Source organism: Notothenia rossii (assembly GCF_949606895.1).
Source record: "Notothenia rossii genome assembly, chromosome: 5".
NCBI lineage: Eukaryota > Metazoa > Chordata > Actinopteri > Perciformes > Nototheniidae > Notothenia > Notothenia rossii.
In genome coordinates, this window is record NC_136903.1 from 43,689,177 (window position 1) to 43,711,505 (window position 22,329).

At 41.6% G+C, this 22,329-nt stretch overlaps 2 protein-coding genes across 4 annotated transcripts; both read left to right on the forward strand.

Moving 5' to 3' along the window:
• The first annotated feature begins 4,750 nt into the window (after positions 1-4,750).
• Positions 4,751-8,583, forward strand: LOC307038400 (uncharacterized protein). 3 transcript variants are annotated; one of them, XM_079679780.1, is made up of 4 exons: positions 4,751-5,155; positions 5,571-5,648; positions 5,824-5,922; positions 6,135-8,583. In XM_079679780.1, exons 1-4 carry the CDS (start codon positions 4,996-4,998, stop codon positions 7,019-7,021), a joined length of 1,224 nt encoding a protein of 407 aa, XP_079535906.1. In that variant the 5' UTR covers positions 4,751-4,995; the 3' UTR covers positions 7,022-8,583. The 3 variants fall into 2 exon arrangements, with proteins under 3 accessions (XP_079535906.1, XP_079535907.1, XP_079535908.1); XM_079679782.1 differs by lacking the exons at positions 4,751-5,155; positions 5,571-5,648 and having other exon boundaries at positions 5,672-5,922.
• Positions 8,584-12,710: 4,127 nt separating this feature from the next.
• On the forward strand, positions 12,711-14,413 carry LOC307040768 (uncharacterized protein). The gene is made up of 2 exons (XM_079683891.1): positions 12,711-13,273; positions 13,354-14,413. The coding sequence occupies exon 2, from the start codon at positions 13,407-13,409 to the stop codon at positions 14,160-14,162; it is 756 nt and encodes a 251-aa protein (XP_079540017.1). The 5' UTR covers positions 12,711-13,273; positions 13,354-13,406; the 3' UTR covers positions 14,163-14,413.
• The last annotated feature ends 7,916 nt before the right edge of the window (positions 14,414-22,329 follow it).

Genomic DNA, 22,329 nt, shown 5'->3' on the forward strand with positions numbered 1-22,329 from the left:
GGTAGCTTGTGGATTTACTCCAGGTGGAACTAAAGTCTGATTTAACACTTGATTATATTTCACATCATTCATCCACATCTGTAAAGTAACTAAAGGTATTACATACATGGAGTTGAGGAAAAGTACAGCATGTACCTCTGAACTGTAGTGGAGTAGAAGAACAAAGTAGCAAAACATTGAAATACTTAAATAAAGTACAAGAATCTCAAAATTGTGCCCAAGTATAGTACTTGTTGAGTTTATGAACTTAGTTACTTTACACCATGTGGCTATAAAGATAAAAAGACTTAAGCCTTGCACAGAGGCCTGAAAATACATTTTCAAAATGCTCAACAGTGCTGCCAAAATTATAAACTGACTGCTCCACAATTTGAAATAAATGCTTTTATATATTTCTATTATGTGACTCTTTGGCGTTTCTGTTATTATTAACACTGCTGCTTTAGTTGTTCTGTATGCTAAAATCCTCTGTCATTCCGTGGGGTGGGGGAGCCGGGGGCTCGGATCCTTGTCACCTTTTTCATACCTGATGAGTTTGCATCCCTGTATGTTAAAAAGCCTCAGTCACCTTAATTCATGTAATAAAAACATCTCAGGTCAGTAACACTCAAAGCTAAATGTGCAATACCATGTTCAGCTATGTTACTATTTATAATGTTATTGTTGTTACATCAGAAGATGTAGGCTACATATTGAAATGATTTCTTAACTTACAGTAGGCTATTTTTTACAATGTGTGTTGGAAGGATTTATTAAATTACAATGAATATTGTCATTGTTGAAGGCTTTTAGAGAAGGGTGAACTATAAGCCTGAATTACATAAAATGTTATACCTAAAAACATAAAAGCCACAATAAATAAGTCACAATTATTGTAATTATTTTTACCTCCCGTATTGCTTTCAACCCACCAGCTTTTATGGTGTTGTTACGTCACTAACTGTAAGCTTGTCACATACAGTCTATGGTCACTCAGAGTAACCTACTGTTAATTTAGCTGCTGGAGAAGAAAGATCAGGGGGGGAGGGGGGGAGAGAGCTGTGGTTGATGGGCCATTAGTTGTGTAAATACACAGCTGAGAGCTGCCGTTTCATTCAGACTGTTTAAAAAACTGTAACAACGGACTATTTTTCTTAGCGGATGCATGTGAATTTAAATCAATACATACAACTATTTTTTAAATCAATAAAAACATTTTCTAAATCCATAAAAGCATTTCAATTAATATTGGGAGTCATGTCGTTACTTTGTTGAGAATGTGGCCATGTAATAAGCGGGATAATTTGCAGCGACTTGTTCTTTATGGGGAAAATAACACCCTTCATCCAGATGAGGATCCCTCCGCTACACTTTGGGATCCTGATCGACCGACGAAACTCCATTAAAATATACATATTTTTGGTGAATTACTGAGTTTAGGCACGTTAATAACGTTTTAATGAAGTTGAATACAGTATATTCATATGTGTCAGTGATTTCATGTCAATTCGGCGAACATAAACATAAATGATCGTGGTGAAGATGATGATTAAATTAGGATTAAAAATCGAGAGCCGGGCTGCATTTCCTCCCGTTCGTTTTTTTTGAATAACAAAATTATTTTGTTAAATAACAACATGTTGATGTTTTGTAAATGATTACATGTCTCTTATTTAGCACAGAGTATGATATCCGTGACATATGGATCTTAACAAAGTTCCGCTGTACATCCAGCGTACTGTATCTGACTTTATTTCACATGAGCTCCAGTGTGGAACCCCACTGCACCTCCTGGTGGATCAATGATCCATTGCAGCTGGCTTCATTATAAATACATTTATCTATCACGGGGGCGGTCTCAAGTCAAGCTGGAGGTTTTCCCTTGAGCGAGGGCAGATCACGTACCAATCACGGCCCTCGCGTTTCAAACTGTCCGAAATGAATCGCTCCATCTGTAGTTAAATCATAAAAAAATGGTTGTGTTGTATGATTTCTTAATACTGTATGTTATAACCGTTTGCATAACTTGATTTTATGTTCTGTTGTCCATGCTTTTCATGTTAGACTAACCCCAACGCTCTAGAGTCCGAAATGAATCGCTCCATCTGTAAGTATGGCACGCTTCACCAGGTCGTAACTTAAGCTGTCCTCTAAATGAAGTTGCCTGTCTTGTTGCCTGTCTTTTGCTTCTAACTGAAGTCGGGCGAGGCGGACTTTAAGTTTATTCCCTTCCCGGGAATCTGTACTACCAACCGGAGAGGGTGGACATTTACGAGGCGGCCTGAGCAGTGCTTCACACGGCTCGCCCCCCTCGCTGCCATCACTCTTTTCTTGGCTAAATGTAAACCCCGCCGCCTGCCTCTGATTTAACGGGTCTTCAGTTAAGGCGTTAGACCCTGGGAACTGTTGGAGATTTGGAGGATGTTTAAAACCAACCTCGTCTCCACGTGTCGTTTGATAAGCTGGGTAAATTCGTAAAAAGGAAGGGATTAAGAAACACCAGAATGCAAGTTAAACAATAATCTTGTTTTAATGATAAAAAGTAACAATACAAATACAAATACAAACACAAAGGAAGTACTTCCTGCTCTTCCTCCAATCCCACGGATCTGGTCAGTTTGAAGAAAAGAAGAGGCTGGTCTAAAGAAAACATAGGCTTATATCCAAAACCCCAGGAGGAGCTATGCGGCTGCCCCCCCCCCCCCCCCCGAGGGGTCCTCCACTTAGAAAAGACAGCCAATCAGCGCGAGCCAGAGGCGACCCTTACATTCGAGATAACAAACCCCTCCTTGCAAGTTTCACATACTTTTGGCATTTTATAAAGATAGTTTTAAGATATAGTTTTTTATAGTTGGATTATACAAATAACACATGTGAGTTACCTTAACCTCAAACAATAATAACAAGAGGAAAACATCAGCTCTGATCTCAAGCAGTTAAAAAGTACCGCACACTCATTTAGCCTGCAGCTCTTCCAGACACTTGAGCTATTGTTCTTTAAGAATATTCCCTGCAGAATCTTTATTTCAAATAAAAGGTTTCACATTGCATATTTCCAGCTTCCTTTACACATACTGTTATTATTAATACAAAGTAATCAACCACACACATCTATTTAAAACAAGTAGATTTCCCTGATCATTTGACATGCTGCAAATCTCCGTAAGAATGTCCCCTCCCCCAGCTCTCTCGTCCCTGTCATAAAAGCTGCTTCCATTTCCCATAGAGTAATAAAACATGTTTAAGCTAATTTCTCCACAATGTTTGTAGCCCTCCAGTACCCACATATGAAAGAATAAAAGCAGAGGAATCAAATAAAACACCAATACAGGAATAGTTGATAAATGATTATACAGTAAGGAATACACACACATATTCTCTATGAAGTGACCCTTGTTATAGGTCAGAATGTCCTGTCCCCTGAAAGTCATGAGTTTTGGTTGATTAACAGAAGTTTAATTGTTCTTGTGGCTTAATGGCTTCCCTGAACTTCCCTTCACCCCAAAGTCAGCTTACTAGGAATGAATACATTTTATTGATAAGCTCAAAAGGACGTTTATCTTGGTTACTGCTGGGTGACCCAAGTCTCAAGGCCTGCAGGATGTGTAGGAGGTAAACATTAATTCTACAAGACTTTAACTACATTATCTGAAAATGTATCTGGGACTTCCTCTGTTAATTGCAAGGACTATTGATAATTAACAGAGAGACCCTAGGGGCCTCTTCATGGTATCTGCTAGGCAGAAGTCACTCAATGCAGAAATCACAAGTTTAACACACATTCTATATAAGGTGACATTAAAATGAATATACCAGATTGAACTTTCCTGCCATAACACGTTACTTTAATACTTCAAATAACTCAAATAATACTTCAGAACTCAGCGGGCACAGCCAGTACTAGTAATTCCCTTCTCACCATCTCATCCCCCACCAATGCCTTCAATTCTTCCTTTAACATCTGCCGACTCACCACAAGACTGAAGTGCCGCGCTATTTCTATCAAGTCGTCCTTTTTACACTGGTCCAGCGTCTTCATAGGACGGCCAAACTAAGAACGACTCTAAGGCGAAGGCTGCCATTCTCGGGTGTACTGCCAACCCGTATTTACAAAAGTGTTTGTTGCTATAACAAAACCACCTATAACCCCAGGGATTCTATTCAAAGTATCCCGGACACGAGCCCCCACGTGTTACGTTCCCTATTGGGCTATGGGGGGCCAAAGGGGAAATAACACGACCAGAGTGGTATTGGTAATAATTATAAGTGGTTTTATTACACCAAGAGAGAACTTTAACAAGGAAGTTTATAAACACAACAAAACCCTCCCGTTACACGGGGTACGAATGGTGACTCAAGAAGCTGCACACACACACAGTTGTAGCTGGTCTACAGGTGCTACTCACCTGGGTCTAAGCTAATACTTGTTAAACAGATCACAACAGCTGGTCAACAGGTGCTACTCACCTGGGTCTAAGCTAATACGGGTTAAACAGATCACAACAGCTGGTCAACAGGTGCTACTCACCTTGGTCTAAGCTAATACTGGTTAAACAGATCACAATATTACACAATACGAAGTTACAACACTCTACTTGCACTCGGCTAAGTATCTGCGGATTACAGGGGGAGCTAACAGTATAACACACACAAGAAGTATCGCAAGGCTAGAGGCGTCTGTCTCCCAACACAGAGCCTCCCGAATGATCTCCGTTCCCAGCCTTTGTACTCCTCCCCCCCCCCGGGGAATGTGCCGGAAAGGGCGGGCAGGGCCGGCCCGCCGCACTGGCGTTATAAATGTTCGCCTAGGGCGCTGAACTGTAGAGGGAGCGCAGGGGTGCAGTCCAGATTTAAAAAAAAATTTTTTTTTAATAGGCCTATGTATATTTTTTTATTTTTGTAGGCGCCCCCCAGATTCCTTTTTTTTAGGCGCCGCTCAGATCAGGATTCATTTGTTTTTTTGAGAATATGAAAAATAAAACGTAGGGGCGCCCCAACACTGCACCACCCCTCTCTATGTTTTCTTTGGTTCTGTCCATTTGTGTTTCGCGTTTTGAACGAGAATTAGAACTTCACTGTCACAACATGAAGCGGGGCAATCCCAACAAAAAGCCGTCTGGGGCGCATTGGAAAAGGCGAAGAAAGAGAGAGGAGGAAAAACTCCAGGAAAACAGAGGTAGGCCTATGTCTGATGACTGTTTTTGTTTATTGGCATTTTTCAAGCAACGGTATTAAGCTAGCTAGCTAACGTTAGCTAATGATAGCAGCTGATATATAGTATGATAGAAGCTAGCAGATGAGCTGCTTTACCATCTAGCTTGATAGCTCTTTTTACACCAACTGCACTGTGTGGTTTTTCTTGTATTCTTTATATATATTTATTATTATTAAAGCTATCTATTTTGTTACATCTTTAGCTTACAAATGGTAATGGACACAACAATAATTCTGCTAAATCATTAACTAGCTAGGTTATCACTTAAAAAATATATTTTGCATATTTGGGCACAGGAAACTATGTCAGCTAGTCTGAACTGCTCAGTATTATTGCAGATAGATACCTACTACATTATTCTCTGTGTAATTTCCAGGTGCATTGTTAAAATATCTGGGTAATCCCACTCCCACCACTGCACAACCTGAGTCTACTGCATCACTGCCTGTAGCAGGTGAGTTCAGTCAAGTGTTTTGTGATATTGCCTGTTGAGTTTATTAGGGTTGTGGGTAGTTCATACACATGTTCACACCTGCACATTACAATAGCACCTATATCACTTATAATGTACATGTTAATGTAAAACAGTGGGTGTCTGACTGTATCCATGCATGTTCGACTGTCTGCAGGTGAAAACGTATCACTACTACCTGTCCCAAGTGAACCTGCTGCTACACAATCTGCAGGAGAGACATTGGTCCCGAGTACCACAACACAGTCTGCAGCACGTGAGTCCAGTTTATTATTGCACATTACAATAGCACTTCTCTTACTAATAATGTACATGTTAATGTAAAACACACACACACACACACACACACACACACACACACACACACACACACACACACACACACACACACACACACACACACACACACACACACACACACACACAGTGGGTGTCCGACTGTATCCATGCATGTTTGACTGTCTGCAGGTGAAAACATATCACGACCTGTCCCAAGTGAACCTGCTGCTACACAATCTGCAGGGGAAACATTGATCCCGAGTACCACAACACAGTCTGCAGCACGTGACGCCACAAAGGCAGCAGCTTATGACCCTGCCGACTGGCCATCCATGTCTGATAAGGTAAGAACAGAGTTTGTGAGCAGAGGACCCTATCAGGTAAAACCACACTTCATTTTTCCAAAAAGACAGGATGGGAGAAGCTGCCACCACCAATACTTTTATGGAAAACTGGTAAATGGGGAAAGAATCAAAAGAAGCTGGCTATTGTACTCACAGAAAAACGACAGCCTTTACTGTTTTTGCTGCAAGCTGTTCTCCCAGAAGGAATACAAATTAATCAGTGCAGGACTAAATGACTGGAAAAATTGCCACCAATTACTGAAAACACACGAGAACACTCCAGAACATACTAAACACATTGAATCATGGAAAGAGTTAGAGTTTCGATTACAAAAGGGGCAAACTATTGATAGGACTGAGATGGCGCTTACAGACATAGAAAGGAAGAGATGGCGTGAGGTGGTAACAAGGTTGGTCGCCATCATTCAATCATTAGCTGAGAGAAACATGGGCCTCAGGGGAACATGTGACACACTCAACAAACCCAACAATGGCAACTTCCTTAAAGAAGTGGAGCTGATGGCAATGTTTGACCCTGTAATGAAAGAACACGTTGCTAAAGTCAAAAGGGGTGCAAGCCATACCACATATCTCGGAAAAAATATTCAAAATGAACTCATTGAATGTATCGGTGAGAGAATCAGTGCCCACATGATTGAAAAAATTAAGAAGGCTAAATATTATTCTATCATTCTGGACTGCACACCTGACATTAGCCACACAGAGCAGTGATCAGTCATCTTAAGGATTGTTACAATGGAGGAGATGCCACAAGTTAAGGAACACTTCATGGGGTTCCTTGTCGCTGAGGAATCAACTGGCGAGAGTTTGTCATCCCTCATCCTGGACAGGCTCCAATAACTGAACATCCCCTTTGAGGACTGTAGGGGACAGTCTTATGACAATGGTGCCAATATGCGAGGGAAAAACAAAGGAGTTCAGTCCAAGTTACTTTAACTAAACCCGAGGACACTATTCGTGCCATGTGGCGCACACACTCTCAATCTGGTGTTAGCTGATGCAGCGAAAAGCTCCCTAGATGCCACTGGATACTAGCTTTTTACATTGTTTTCAGCATCCACAAAGCGCTGGGACATTTTGATGAGCCATGTCACCACTACCTTGAAATCATGGTCTGAAACCAGGTGGGAGAGCCGGGTCAACAGTGTGGAAGCTGTGCGATATCAGGCTCAACATGTTCGAGATGCACTTTTGGAGGTGAGGGACAAGGCCACTGACATAATGATCAAAATAGAGGCACAGTCTTTGGCTGAGGAAGTGGGGTCCTACCGCTTCTCCATTTGCACTGTGGTGTGGTACGACATCCTCAGTAAAGTCAAACAGGTCAGTAAGGTCATGCAGTCTGTGTCAATGCAACTTGACATCGCAGTTGACCTCCTGAGAAAGACAAAGGCCACCCTGGAAGACTACAGAGCCACTGGATTTGCCTCTGCTCAGATCAGTGCTAAAGACATGTGTGAGGACATGGATGTGGATGCTTTCCTCAAGGAGAAGAGGCTGAGGTCAACCAAGAGGCAGTTCTCTTATGAAGCACCTGATGAGCCAATGGCCAATGCCCTAAAAAAGATGGAAGTTACATTTTTCAACAGGGTGGTTGATGTTTGCATCACTTCCCTCAATGAGCGTTTTGAACACCTGGAAGAAGTTCAGGCAAAGTTTGGGGTGCTTGTCAACTTCCCCGAAGTGCCCAGAAACGAGCTGACAAAGCAGTGTCAAACACTGAGCAACACCCTGAGCTCTGGCGGACAGTCAGACATAGATGGAAAAGAGTTGGCACTGGAGCTGATGAACTTTCCAACTCTCCCCTCACCCACAATGACCACCCTGGAACTGTTGGTGTTCTTGGAAAGGAAGAACCTGAGGGAGGTTTATCCTAATATGTGGGTGGCCCTCAGGATCGCAGTCACTATGCCAGTGACAGTGGCTTCAGCAGAAAGAAGCTTCTCAAAGCTGAAGTTAATTAAAACCTACCTGAGGTCTACAATGGTCCAAGAACGCCTCAGTGGACTTGCCATCATCAGCATTAACAGTGATGTTTCTCGTCAGCTGTCATATGAGGATGTTATCGATGACTTTGCAGCAAAGAAGTCAAGACGAGTGCAATTCTGAGTGTTTAAGTCAAGCAAGTCAGTAAGGTATTTATTTATTATTACAATATGTGTGTTCAAAAACAGAAATGTAATTGTTCTTTTTTTGTATAAATCGTTTTTATGTATTTGTTAATATTTTTTCATTTATTTTATTTTATTTATTTATTATTACAATACGTGTGTTCTTAAGTGTTCTTTAAAAATATGTATATAACTCCTTCTGCGGAAGCTACTTGTTTATTAAAAGATGTTTGTTGAATTATAACTAAAGCAAGTGTGGTTTTTGTATTTGTGTGTAGGGTGGGGGGGTTGGTGTTTTCAATGTATACTATAAGACAGTAAACAAAAAATATTGTTTAAAAACTGGAGAGATAAAAATATGAATACATAAATGAGTGTTAACTAGGTCAAATAAGATATGAATGAACAGCAAAAATAAAATAAGTTACATTTATTGGCTATGGTAGGTTATTGGTTATTGGTAAGCCTTTTTGCCTATGTCAATAAGTTTCTGTTTTTGTAGTGTATTCGTCTTTTGTAGAGATTTTTAATTTGTTCTTTATATATTCTATGGGGGGGGGGGGGGGGCGCCAGCTAAAATCTCGCCTAGGGCTGCAAATTGTCTAGAGCCGGCCCTGAGGGCGGGGATTGGATAACGTCTCATCCAATCACCTCTTTTACGTCTCATCCAATCACCTCTTTTCATCAACCAACCACATCAATAACATTGTTTTTAAAACAATGAAATGGTCCTCTCTGGCAATGGTTTACTTATGTGTTTCACCACAATACAAGTAAAAGGCCACCATAAGGGTGTATGTCTTGACTCTAGAGCGTTGGGGTTAGTCTAACATGAAAAGCATGGACAACAGAACATAAAATCAAGTTATGCAAACGGTTATAACATACAGTATTAAGAAATCATACAACACAACCATTTTTTTATGATTTAACTACAGATGGAGCGATTCATTTCGGACAGTTTGAAACGCGAGGGCCGTGATTGGTACGTGATCTGCCCTCGCTCAAGGGAAAACCTCCAGCTTGACTTGAGACCGCCCCCGTGATAGATAAATGTATTTATAATGAAGCCAGCTGCAATGGATCATTGATCCACCAGGAGGTGCAGTGGGGTTCCACACTGGAGCTCATGTGAAATAAAGTCAGATACAGTACGCTGGATGTACAGCGGAACTTTGTTAAGATCCATATGTCACGGATATCATACTCTGTGCTAAATAAGAGACATGTAATCATTTACAAAACATCAACATGTTGTTATTTAACAAAATAATTTTGTTATTCAAAAAAAACGAACGGGAGGAAATGCAGCCCGGCTCTCGATTTTTAATCCTAATTTAATCATCATCTTCACCACGATCATTTATGTTTATGTTCGCCGAATTGACATGAAATCACTGACACATATGAATATACTGTATTCAACTTCATTAAAACGTTATTAACGTGCCTAAACTCAGTAATTCACCAAAAATATGTATATTTTAATGGAGTTTCGTCGGTCGATCAGGATCCCAAAGTGTAGCGGAGGGATCCTCATCTGGATGAAGGGTGTTATTTTCCCCATAAAGAACAAGTCGCTGCAAATTATCCCGCTTATTACATGGCCACATTCTCAACAAAGTAACGACATGACTCCCAATATTAATTGAAATGCTTTTATGGATTTAGAAAATGTTTTTATTGATTTAAAAAATAGTTGTATGTATTGATTTAAATTCACATGCATCCGCTAAGAAAAATAGTCCGTTGTTACAGTTTTTTAAACAGTCTGAATGAAACGGCAGCTCTCAGCTGTGTATTTACACAACTAATGGCCCATCAACCACAGCTCTCTCCCCCCCTCCCCCCCTGATCTTTCTTCTCCAGCAGCTAAATTAACAGTAGGTTACTCTGAGTGACCATAGACTGTATGTGACAAGCTTACAGTTAGTGACGTAACAACACCATAAAAGCTGGTGGGTTGAAAGCAATACGGGAGGTAAAAATAATTACAATAATTGTGACTTATTTATTGTGGCTTTTATGTTTTTAGGTATAACATTTTATGTAATTCAGGATTATAGTTCACCCTTCTCTAAAAGCCTTCAACAATGACAATATTCATTGTAATTTAATAAATCCTTCCAACACACATTGTAAAAAATAGCCTACTGTAAGTTAAGAAATCATTTCAATATGTACATCTTCTGATGTAACAACAATAACATTATAAATAGTAACATAGCTGAACATGGTATTGCACATTTAGCTTTGAGTGTTACTGACCTGAGATGTTTTTATTACATGAATTAAGGTGACTGAGGCTTTTTAACATACAGGGATGCAAACTCATCAGGTATGAAAAAGGTGACAAGGATCCGAGCCCCCGGCTCCCCCACCCCACGGAATGACAGAGGATTTTAGCAGTCAGAACAACTAAAGCAGCAGTGTTAATAATAACAGAAACGCCAAAGAGTCACATAATAGAAATATATAAAAGCATTTATTTCAAATTGTGGAGCAGTCAGTTTATAATTTTGGCAGCACTGTTGAGCATTTTGAAAATGTATTTTCAGGCCTCTGTGCAAGGCTTAAGTCTTTTTATCTTTATAGCCACATGGTGTAAAGTAACTAAGTTCATAAACTCAACAAGTACTATACTTGGGCACAATTTTGAGATACTTGTACTTTATTTAAGTATTTCAATGTTTTGCTACTTTGTTCTTCTACTCCACTACAGTTCAGAGGTACATGGTGTACTTTGACTCCACTACATGTATTTAATACCTTTAGTTACTTCACAGATCTGGATTAATTAAGTGAAATATAATCAAGTGTTAAATCAGACTTTAGTTCCACCTGGAGTAAATCCACAAGCTACCCTGCAGTATACAAAGTCATTCAAACTAGCTGCACCTTTAGCAGCTTTGAGAACACTTTCATGATCAATCATTATAAAACATATCTATTATTCTGAAATGGACCAATCTGCACAATGACTACTTTTACTGTCGCTACTTTCACTATATTTTGATGATAATACTTTTCTACTTTTACTTGAGGAACATTTTGAATGCAGGACTTTTACTGTAACAGAGTATTCCTAGACTCTGGGACTATTACTTTTACTCAAGTACAAGATCTGAGTACTTCTACTTTTACTCAAGTACAATATATATACTTATACCACCTCTGTTTATAGCCTATGAAAAAAACTATTAGAAATAGAAGGCTAAAGCTAACGTTAGCAGATAGTGACAATGTATGCTAGCTAGCTAGCTCAACGATTCCTTAAATAATATTGCCACAGAAAAACTTTTCAGTTCACATCACGCTCTGCCACTCCGACAGGGAGCTGTGCTCTGAACACCTGAACGGCCCGTTCTAACAGCTGTTCCCCAGCGGTCCAGTGTGTGCCACAGTGACTCCGGACGCACAGTTAATATTAACGAACGCACCCGTAGGTAATGAAGCTGCTGAAGCTAGACCATCATCTCGGAGCAGCAGAGCCTTATTATACATCCATGAGCAGAGCCGACAGGCAGGAAGACTCGTGCACACAGCTCGTACTTCATTATAATATATAAAAAAAGAACACCATGCGTGTCATGATGGCACATAACAGCTCACGGCCGCATATTACTCCGGGTCCCAGCCCCCCCCATACCCCAAAAATATTTGTATTGCAGATCTACATGAATCACACAAACGACTTATTTTGGATTCAAAACGGCGAATTTCGCCGAAAGGTAACAAGTTTGCATCACTGAACATAGACGGAGCACAACTGAAACATAACATCTGAAACGATGTAACAACATAACACACTTGTGGGGATGCTTGGGATGTGAGGAGTGAGGGACACGGCTTAGAACGGGCGTGTCGCTTGGCAGGACAGGAAAGTGTGTGCACCAGTCTGCCTTGATCTATGAATTCATGTCCGTGACACTCACTGCTGCCCACAGCTGTTTTATAGAAGGAAATTCCTTCACTTCATGAAAGTGTTTTAACCACACACACCTCTACTACACACACATGACGGGTGTTATTTTCCCCATAAGGAACAAGTCGCTGCAAATTATCCCGCTTATTACACGACCAAATTCTCAACAAAGTAACGACATGACTCTCAATATTAATTGAAATGCTTTCATGGATTTAGAATTTTTTTTTATTGATTTAAAAAATAGTTGTATGTATTGATTTAAAAAATAGTTGTATGTATTGATTTAAATTGACATGCATCCGCTAAGAAAAATAGTCCGTTGTTACAGTTTTTTAAACAGTCTGAATGAAACGGCAGCTCTCAGCTGTGTATTTACACAACTAATGGCCCATCAACCACAGCTCTCTCCCCCCTCCCCCCTTGATCTTTCTTCTCCAGCAGCTAAATTAACGGTAGGTTACTCTGAGTGACAAGCTTACAGTTAGACACAACACTGTCATTGCAAGTGACCCTCAGTTAGTTGACTTTTATGTTCAACTGCTAAATTCGTTACTGATAAAAAAAGGGCTTCTACTGTACCTAATTACCTTAACACTAGAACCGCCAGAGGTTTTTGTATAGGCCTACCTAAACCCGTCAAATCCCGCTATTAGAATGCAATTTTTAACAACATAGGGTGCTACATAACACACTTTCAGGAAAAGTCAGGGACTGGGAGACTTTCATATTTTATTGAAAAAAAGTTACATTGCACACACACAACACACATCACACAAATTGACCCGATTGGCGGTTCTAGTATTAAATAAACTCACTAATTAATGAAACCAGTTCAATACGCGACCCTTGTCAATTAACTACAGGGGTCCCTCAGGGCTCGGTTCTTGGTCCCCTCCTCTTCTCCCTGTACACAAACTCGCTCGGGTCTGTCATTAGCCCGCATGGTTTTTCATACCACTGCTACGCTGACGACACCCAACTAATTCTGTCCTTTCCCCGCTCAGAGACCCAGGTCGTCGCACGCATCTCTGCTTGCCTAGCAGACATCTCTCGGTGGATGTCTGCTCATCACCTCAAGCTCAACCTTGACAAGACTGAACTGCTCTTCCTTCCGGGAAAAGATTGTCCCACTCTTGACCTAACAATCAACATCGGCACCTCTGTTGTTTCCCCGACTCAGACTGCAAGGAATCTGGGTGTGGTCCTAGATAACAAACTGTCCTTCACTGCAAACATCTCTGCTACAACCCGCTGCTGCAGATACACGCTTTACAACATCAGGAGGATACGTCCCCAGCTGACCCAGACATCAGCGCAGATTCTGGTCCAGGCTCTCGTCATCTCACGCCTAGACTACTGCAACTCCCTCCTGGCTGGTCTACCTGCATGTGCCATCCGACCTCTGCAGCTCATCCAGAATGCAGCGGCTCGTCTGGTCTTCAACCTTCCCAAATTCTCCCACACCACACCGCTCCTCCACTCCCTTCACTGGCTTCCAGTAACTGCTAGAATCCACTTCAAGACACTGGTACTTGCGTACCATGCTGCGAATGGATCTGGCCCTTCCTACATCCAGGACATGGTTAAACCGTACACCCCAGCACGTGCACTCCGCTCTGCATCAGCCAAACAGCTCGCTGCACCCGCACTGCGAGGGGGACCCAAGTTCCCGTCAGCAAAAACACGTGGGTTTGCTATCCTGGCTCCAAAATGGTGGAATGAGCTCCCCATTGAAATCAGGACAGCAGACAGCTTACACATCTTCCGACGCAAACTGAAAACTCATCTCTTTAGACTCCACTTCGAGCGATAGAATTACTAACAAAGCACTTATATACTAATAAAGGGCTGGCTTTCTAAATGCCAGTTGAGTAGCACTTGAAATGTTTGGCTCTATGAAACCTGATGTACTTATATGATTCTGTTTTCTTAAAGGTTGTATCTTCCTGGTCGAATGCACTTATTGTAAGTCGCTTTGGATAAAAGCGTCAGCTAAATGCAATGTAATGTAATGTAATGTAATACGCATTATTCTTATTCTTATCATTCTTTATGAGCGCAGAAATAGTCTTAAAATCAGATCTGTTTTTTAAATGAAATCTGACGGCAGGCAGTTAGCTCTGATCACCTATGACAAATGCGCAGCACCTAATCGCTGGCCATTCAGCCACAGACACTGTTCGAAATGGGGGGGAGCTAGGAGGAGCTTGGCTCCCCCCAGATTAGAAATGTTGAGTTTCTGTAAATAACAGTTCTTGAAATAAATAATAGTTATTGTTCATTACAGTTTCTGAATATTTGTTTTATATTTGTGAATATGTCTGGGTGTTGCCATCTGTATGTGAAGGCGCTGCATTCTTACTTACGTTGCTATGATTATGGCGGTGGTGCCGGCGCGGTATTTGAAATGTTCATATTGATATTTTTTTAACTCTGGCTGTGTAATAAAAAAATATGGCAAAACGAAAACAGCCAAGCGTCACAGCTTTTGGATTCACAAGCAAAGAAGCGAAGGAGTCTAAAAAGGACAACGTGAACGGAAAACAACTTTTAGTTGGCCGCAGTGCTTGAATTGGAATAAAAAAGGTGCCAGTACTCTAAATCAGCAACAAGTATTTGGCACAAAGTCATAGTATATCCTATCCAAACCCACCTAATAATGGTGGATTTGTCTCTTCACTGTATATTTTAGAAAGGCTCACTGTACTTAAACAAAATGACTCAAATGACATTTTTTTTTAAATATTGAAGTTAGATGCATCAATCTGGTGCACTTTGAGAGCAAAATTAAGAGATATATGGATACCTCTCAACATCCATAATGAAACAACTGTAAACAGATTTACTTTTTCTTTATGGATATAAAAGAAAGTAAAGCTTGACTCCTACTGGCTGGTTAAATGACTCCTCGTCCCTGAGGCCACTACCAGTTTTTTGTGCCATTTTGCTGGATTTATTTGTCAATAGCGTTGCTGCACAAAGTGATAGCCCTCTAGTTTCAAAAAGAAACATATGGAGATGGGTTACTATTTAAAAAAAAATGCAAATCTATTTGGGAACAGTGGGGCCGGGCCTCAAATCCTATAGGGGGGTCCGGGGGCATGCTCCCCCGGTAAGATTTTTTTTTAAATGTTGGACTTAAATGCATCAATCTGGTGCATTTTGAGGGGGAAATAAAGAGACTACACCCATATGAAACAAAAATGTATACATTTAAATAATCATAAAATCATAAGTACATGGCCATAACCAATAACATACAATATCCAATATGAAAAAACATTGAAACTTGTTTATTTATTTGTTTTTGGTTCATTTATAGTTGTGAGTGTGTCTGGGCTCCTGAATCGGCCTCTCCTGTCTCCCTCCTCTCCCCCCTGCTCCTCTTTGAGACAACAGCAAAGACTAGTTTTAGCTCTCAACAAGTTTATCTTACCTTTTTTCACCTAGTTAACATTTTGTTTGTATTATTCATGCATATTTTACTAATCATTACCCCCTCAAATGGAAATATGTGTTTACATAAATGGTGACCGAACCGTTTGAGACCCACTGAGATAACTTAAACTAAGTTAACTATCTAAAGACTCAGAGAGTAATTTACCTCACCAGAGCTGTAGTTATCAGCCTCTCAGTCTGACAGCAAAGGACTCTCCCTGCACCTTGTTGTTGAAACAGCTCATTATATCCGTTAGCGCAGCTAGCTAGCACCAGATGCTAACAACAATACACGTAACCGGTGCGCGCGCTTTCTCGCTCGCTCGCGCCACACATACACCAACACACACCCTCCCGAGCTTGAATGACACACAGACCAATCGAGGGCATTAGTATGATCTGTATGAAAGTGGCAATGTCGGCAGGCCACGTCATGTAGACAGCCAGTCACCCTCTGTGAGGCAGAGTCAGACCCACATTTGCGCTGTGTTGCGTTTACAATATATACGTATATTGCCGGCGGCTGAGTACCGGCATTTTACTGAGTACCGGCAAGGTGCCGGTACTCAGTAAGAAGTGCCGGTATCACATGGGTAAAAATCAGAAGTGCCGGTACTGCGTACCGGTGAGTACCGGCCCAATTCAAGCACTGGTTGGCCGGCTGTAAGCGGCGTTAGGGTCGAGTTTGACAGCTCCACACCGAGGGAGAGGCCTGCCGATGCGGAGCCTGAAGAGGCTTCAACAACGGCCACATCCGCCGGCATAGTGACACCGTCTGTATTAGTAGAAGAGTGTTTTTATAGCAATTGATCGCATCCGCGCTGCTGCGCCAGTCAACAGAGCGTGCGTGTGACATATTTAGTAGCAGGATGTGCTCTGAAAAATAGGGCTCCCCGAAAGCAAATGGGTAATTCGAAAACTGACAGAGCTCCCTCTATACAAATCAAACTGTAGAAGGTGTGAAAGCACCTATTGTTTTAAATAATGGTCGGAATGTGACCTGTGAGCCTTCTGAATTACCGTGGGACAGCACATTCTAAACTAAAATGTTCAATCAATAAAGTAACATCTTATTTTATCTTAATAATATCTTCATATTAATAATAATAATAAATCATACAGTATGTGTCCGAAAGGGAGCAGGAGGAAGCAAACACAAAAATATACTGCATATTAAAGCAAACTATTGTAAAGGTTAAAGTATGAGCATAACAAATAAAGAAGTGTAATGTAAACATTTACATTATAATTATGATTATTTAATATATAAAGACTATATATTATTGAATTACAAGATTAGATATACTTTAGTTGATCTAAAATATTGATGTGTTAAAATGCTCTTCAAAACACAACTGAAAGTCCATAAAACTTGTCTTTCTGTATTTGTGAATGAAGCGCCATCTCCTGGTTAAAACCTGAAATTGAAAATCTGGCAACGCCCTCTTGGGAAATAGTGGGAGGGCTTAACATTCCTCTATACTAGTCTTTGGCTGGTGGTAGGCAGGAAGCTGTAAGCTGGAGTCCGAAATTCAGTGCTCCATCTGTATGTATATTAAACATGTACATTCTATGTGTAAATCAAATATAACAATTTATAACAATGTATTATTTGGTTTTGAGAACAACAATGAGATGATTCACCAAATAAACTGTTTGTTGTTTATCTCAATGTCCCTAATTATACATCCTAAAAGACTGTGCATTGTACATGTTGATTGAAGTACTTCAATCAATCAGGTTAATAGCTGGAGACCAAAAAGGAAATATAACTGACAAAGCAATTAAAGCAAGTAACGCAAAAGAAACAAAAATGAACAATTAGAGGAAAGCTGTTATTGGCTTGCGGTGTAACAGGGGCAGTCATATAAAGTTAATGACAGGTAAATCCTATAAGAGATCGAAAATAATAATGCATAGGCATCCCGTTCTGGGAAAAAAGGGAAAGACCTCCTGCTCTTGGACAATGATGTGCTCACCAAGTTGTATGGTAACCAGCAAGATATACTTGGAGATATGAAGCTCAGCGCAAGTTCAGGCAGGAAGACCTATCACTTCGTATTGCGCGTCATGGCAATACTCGCTCCCTTCGCTAAAGGATAGGGAGCGCCACTCCCCACTCCTCAGCTAACCTATCACTTCCCTCCATTCACAAGCCTAATCATCGCACCTGTTAATCCCTCTATATATGCTCTCCCCTTTTCCATCAGCTGTCTTCTAGGTGTCAACGCGCAAGCAGCAGCAGGGCTTCGTCCCAGCTCCGGGTATTAATTCATCAGCTCCGCAGTCTTGCGGATTAAGCTACAGGGGGCGTTCCCCAGTTGGCTAGCGGTTCTAGCCGGCCACCCCGCAAACCCGGATGCGGAAGAAAAAGACAAGGATACTGAGCTCCACGGAAGTTCCTCCGGCTTAATGGAAATGGGCTACTTCAGGCAAACAATTGACACACGCCTTCAGTCTCTCGAGAGGGCATCACTGGCATCAGGGCCGCTCAAATGCGGCGCTTCCGGCCTTCACGCGGAACGGGCCCTCATCGCTTGCGAAGCTTCACCCACTTCCGGCTTCAACCACAACCCCTCTTGCAGGCAGGCAGGGCTCAAGCTACATCTCATCGAAGCTACTTCTCCTCCCGGCTCAGTAGCAGTACTGGTCTCTAAGTGCGTCTTAGGTGGCAAGCAGGTAGTGATGGCGAGATGAAGCCTTATGAAGCTTTGAAGCTTTCCAGCAATTGGTTCGCAAAGGGTTCATGTCATGAGGCTTCATCATGGGCTTCATTTGAACATAAACCCCTGTTGGTCAAAGCGTGTAAAACAGGCAAATTGGAAATCTCAACAGTTGCGCTCTATCTCATACCGAGTTCCCAATGAGTAAAGCCTTAGAATAACTCTAAACAACGGACATAAAATCCTATTTTCATGTTAACAATATTGTTTTCATTCCAGTTGAACGATTCTGATTGAAAAGCCTATAGGAGGCTGGTAAACATTGCAAAGAGGGATTCGTATTCCTTAATATTATTCATAAACTTAACCACGTTGTAGCCTGAGAAGGCTAAACCATATCAGGAATACATTTATTAACTGCATTATCTCATTTAGCTGTAGCTTCTATAAGCAAACCCTGCAGTCGTGGGTCGGCTGCTTTCCAGCGAGCCACAGCCCACACGCTGAATCTACCCAAAAAACACTGGATATATCTTATCTGCATTTATTCATTTATTTATTCATGTTTTATTCCTACATTTATTTATGCTTGTATCTATTTATACTTATGACATTTTCCGACCTCTATATAAGTGAGGGTCTGAGCTCTTTTAATTCCATCGTGTCACCAGCGGACCCGGGTACAGGAGGGGTAATATGGTTTTTGTTATACATCCATGGGCATTATGAGCGTTGTGGCTCAACGGTTCAAATGAATCGCTTCCCGAAGCAGTCACGTGGTATCGACAGGCAGCGAGGTTCGCTTGTCATCGATGACGTCACTGGCCCAAAATGATACAAGCCTCGATACATGCTTCACAAAAAGATTGGGGATTACTCGACACACGCTCCGAAGCCTCGGCGCAGTACGTAACATCACTACTAGCAGGTTCAGCGCACAGCAGGCTCCCCTCCTTTCCCTGCGCCTCACCGCTAAAACAGGTAAGAAAAGAGAAGAAAGAAAAGAGAGAAAGGAAAGAAGGAGAAAAGAAGAAGAAAGAGAAAAGCAAAAGAAGAGAAGAACGAAGAAGAAGAGAGAGAAAGAGAAGAAGAAAAAGGAGAGAGGAAAAAAGAGAGAATATCGTTGCTTTAGTTTAGGGTTAAGGTGAGTTCCAGGCAGTGCCGGGTGTAACGCGTTACAGCATGGAGTTATGCAGTTCGGGTAACTACTACCCGTCACAATGCTCAGTAAGTACCGCAGTTTCAAGCTTCACACAGCCACGGATGCTGCCCATCCGTGGATTTTCTTTCAGGGAGAAAGAGATGTTCATGTAAGATGATAGAAGACAATCTAATCACCCAACCAGCACATAGGCATCTACGTCTCACCGTGGCGTAATTAAACTGCTAATTAAGCTAGTCCTATACCAGGGCTCGATAGTAACGGTTGCCATTGGCAACCATTTGGAAACGTCAACCACTTCTTGGACTTTGGTTGCCATCAGTGGCAACCAGTTTTTAACATAAGAAATAAGGACAGCAAACGTGCACCCCAAAATAGATAAATGTTCATATTCGTTTTTAAGAGTGATATTTAATGTTGTGACCAGTCGGAACCTGATACTTAAATTGCACGTGCATTGGCGTGATTACAGAGCCAGAAGCGATGCACGTTTACTCGCGTGCGCGGTGCGCCGTGTGTTTGTTTTACAACAAAATGGCAAAGCAAAAATAAGTTGCTTGACTGCGATAAAAGTTCAGCCAACACCTCAACTTCTCCAATGAATGTTCAAAGTGATTCAACTGATGGAGCGTAAGGTAAAACCCGAACGAAAAACAAAGAGGAATGTTTTCTATTCACTTCCGGTAAAAGTTCCTTCAAAATAATAAGAGTCCCGATCTTATTACTACAAAATAAAAGTGCAAAACGAAACTTTACCATAGAAAATGGTTGCATTAAATTATAATCACTCCATAAAAAGGTAACACATTTTAAGTAAGACATATTAAAGGTAATTTACAGCATCAATAATTAATATCAAATGTTTAACTATGAATGGTTTTCATTTATTTAACATTAGAAATGTATTAGTCTGGCCAATCCAAGACTTCATGCTGAAGGGCCAATGGGTCTATGGTGGGGGTCAGCACAAAGGTCAAGAAAACCCACATTTGAAAGGGAGACAACGGATGATCAAGAAACTGGTGACTTGCTCAATTCATTTGTGAGGGATCTATGAAGACAGGACAACAGCAGCACTACTGGTATTTTGTATACCAGCAATCGAGGGTGGACAAGTTTACTACCACTTAGGTTCAAATAAGTGCGTTAATTACTTATTGTAAAGCATTTGAACATTCTCGTGTCACATGTTCATTATTAAGTGGATTTATAACTGTATAGCATCTTAATTATTTAAAATATAAGGTATCAAAAAGGGCAACCATATTTTCAGTTGGCAACCAAAAGCGGATGCCTGGTTGCCAGCCTGGCAACCACTTTTAAAAGTTAGCGCTGAGCCCTGCCTATATCATGGGTCATGTCTCAGCATTTAACTAAGCAAATATTATTTCATGCTGCTCATATTGCACTCATATATTTGGTTCATGCTCACATGGCTTATGTTAAGCAGGATATGATATTCATGCATCATTGTACTCAAGCTAACAGCCGCATTACATTGTCTACATCTCCCTCTTCGCCGGGCATCAGCTCGTGCCGGCTATCCAAGATCTCTCCAGTTTACCTCTGGTAAACATGCATATAACTGGTGGTGGTGTCTTAAGAGCATTTCAGGGCTCGTTCAGGATAGGTGCAGCAAACCTGCCGCAATCAAGGTAATTGTTCCTCTTCCCTACAACAACCGCTTCTCATCCTACATTCGTCCGAACGCCAGTGCCGTGCTGGCTATCCAAAGGTCTCTCCAACCTTCAAATTGGTACGTATGCATATAACTGGTGGTGGTTCTTAGCATGTCAGCACGTATATTCGCCCCGCGGCTCATGTTTATCCTTGCATGTCTAACCCTGTACGTCCAGGTTGTAACCTTCGGGTCTGTATAAAATGTGTCCCTGCGAAGTCAGGTTGCCCCGTACGTCCGGGATGCCCTGTACGTCCAGGATGCCCCGTTCGTCCGGGATGCCCCGTACGTCCGGGAAGCCCTGTATGTCCAGGACGCCCTGTATGTCCAGGATGCCCCGTACGTCCGGGATGCCCCGTATGTCCGGGAAGCCCCGTATGTCCGGGACGCCCCGTATGTCCGGGATGCCCCGTACGTCCGGGATGCCCCGTACGTCCGGGAAGCCCTGTATGTCCAGGACGCCCTGTATGTCCAGGATGCCCTGTACGTCCAGGAAGCCCTGTACGTCCAGGGAGGATGCCTAAATCCCCACATGTATTAACCTCTCATTTCATCCATAGATTTCCACTGCATCCCACAAGGTAAGATTCATCACGTTCAGTACTTCATACTTTCACTTCTTTTGGGGGGTTCAACGGAAACGGTTCTTCCCTTCCCGAATGACATCCTACAAAACCTGGGCCTAATCGCCAAACACCATTTCATTCACTTGTTATAAACTGTCATCATTATGTTTCATTTATATAATGTGACCCGATAATAAACATGTATTCCATACATCACGTCTCTCCTGATTGAAATGAAGCTCAGCGCAAGTTCAGGCAGGAAGACCTATCACTTCGTATTGCGCGTCATGGCAATACTCGCTCCCTTCACTAAAGGATAGGGAGCGCCACTCCCCACTCCTCAGCTAACCTATCACTTCCCTCCATTCACAAGCCTAATCATCGCACCTGTTAATCCCTCTATATATGCTCTCCCCTTTTCCATCAGCTGTCTTCCAGGTGTCAACGCGCAACCCTCCTCCACCCCTTCGCCT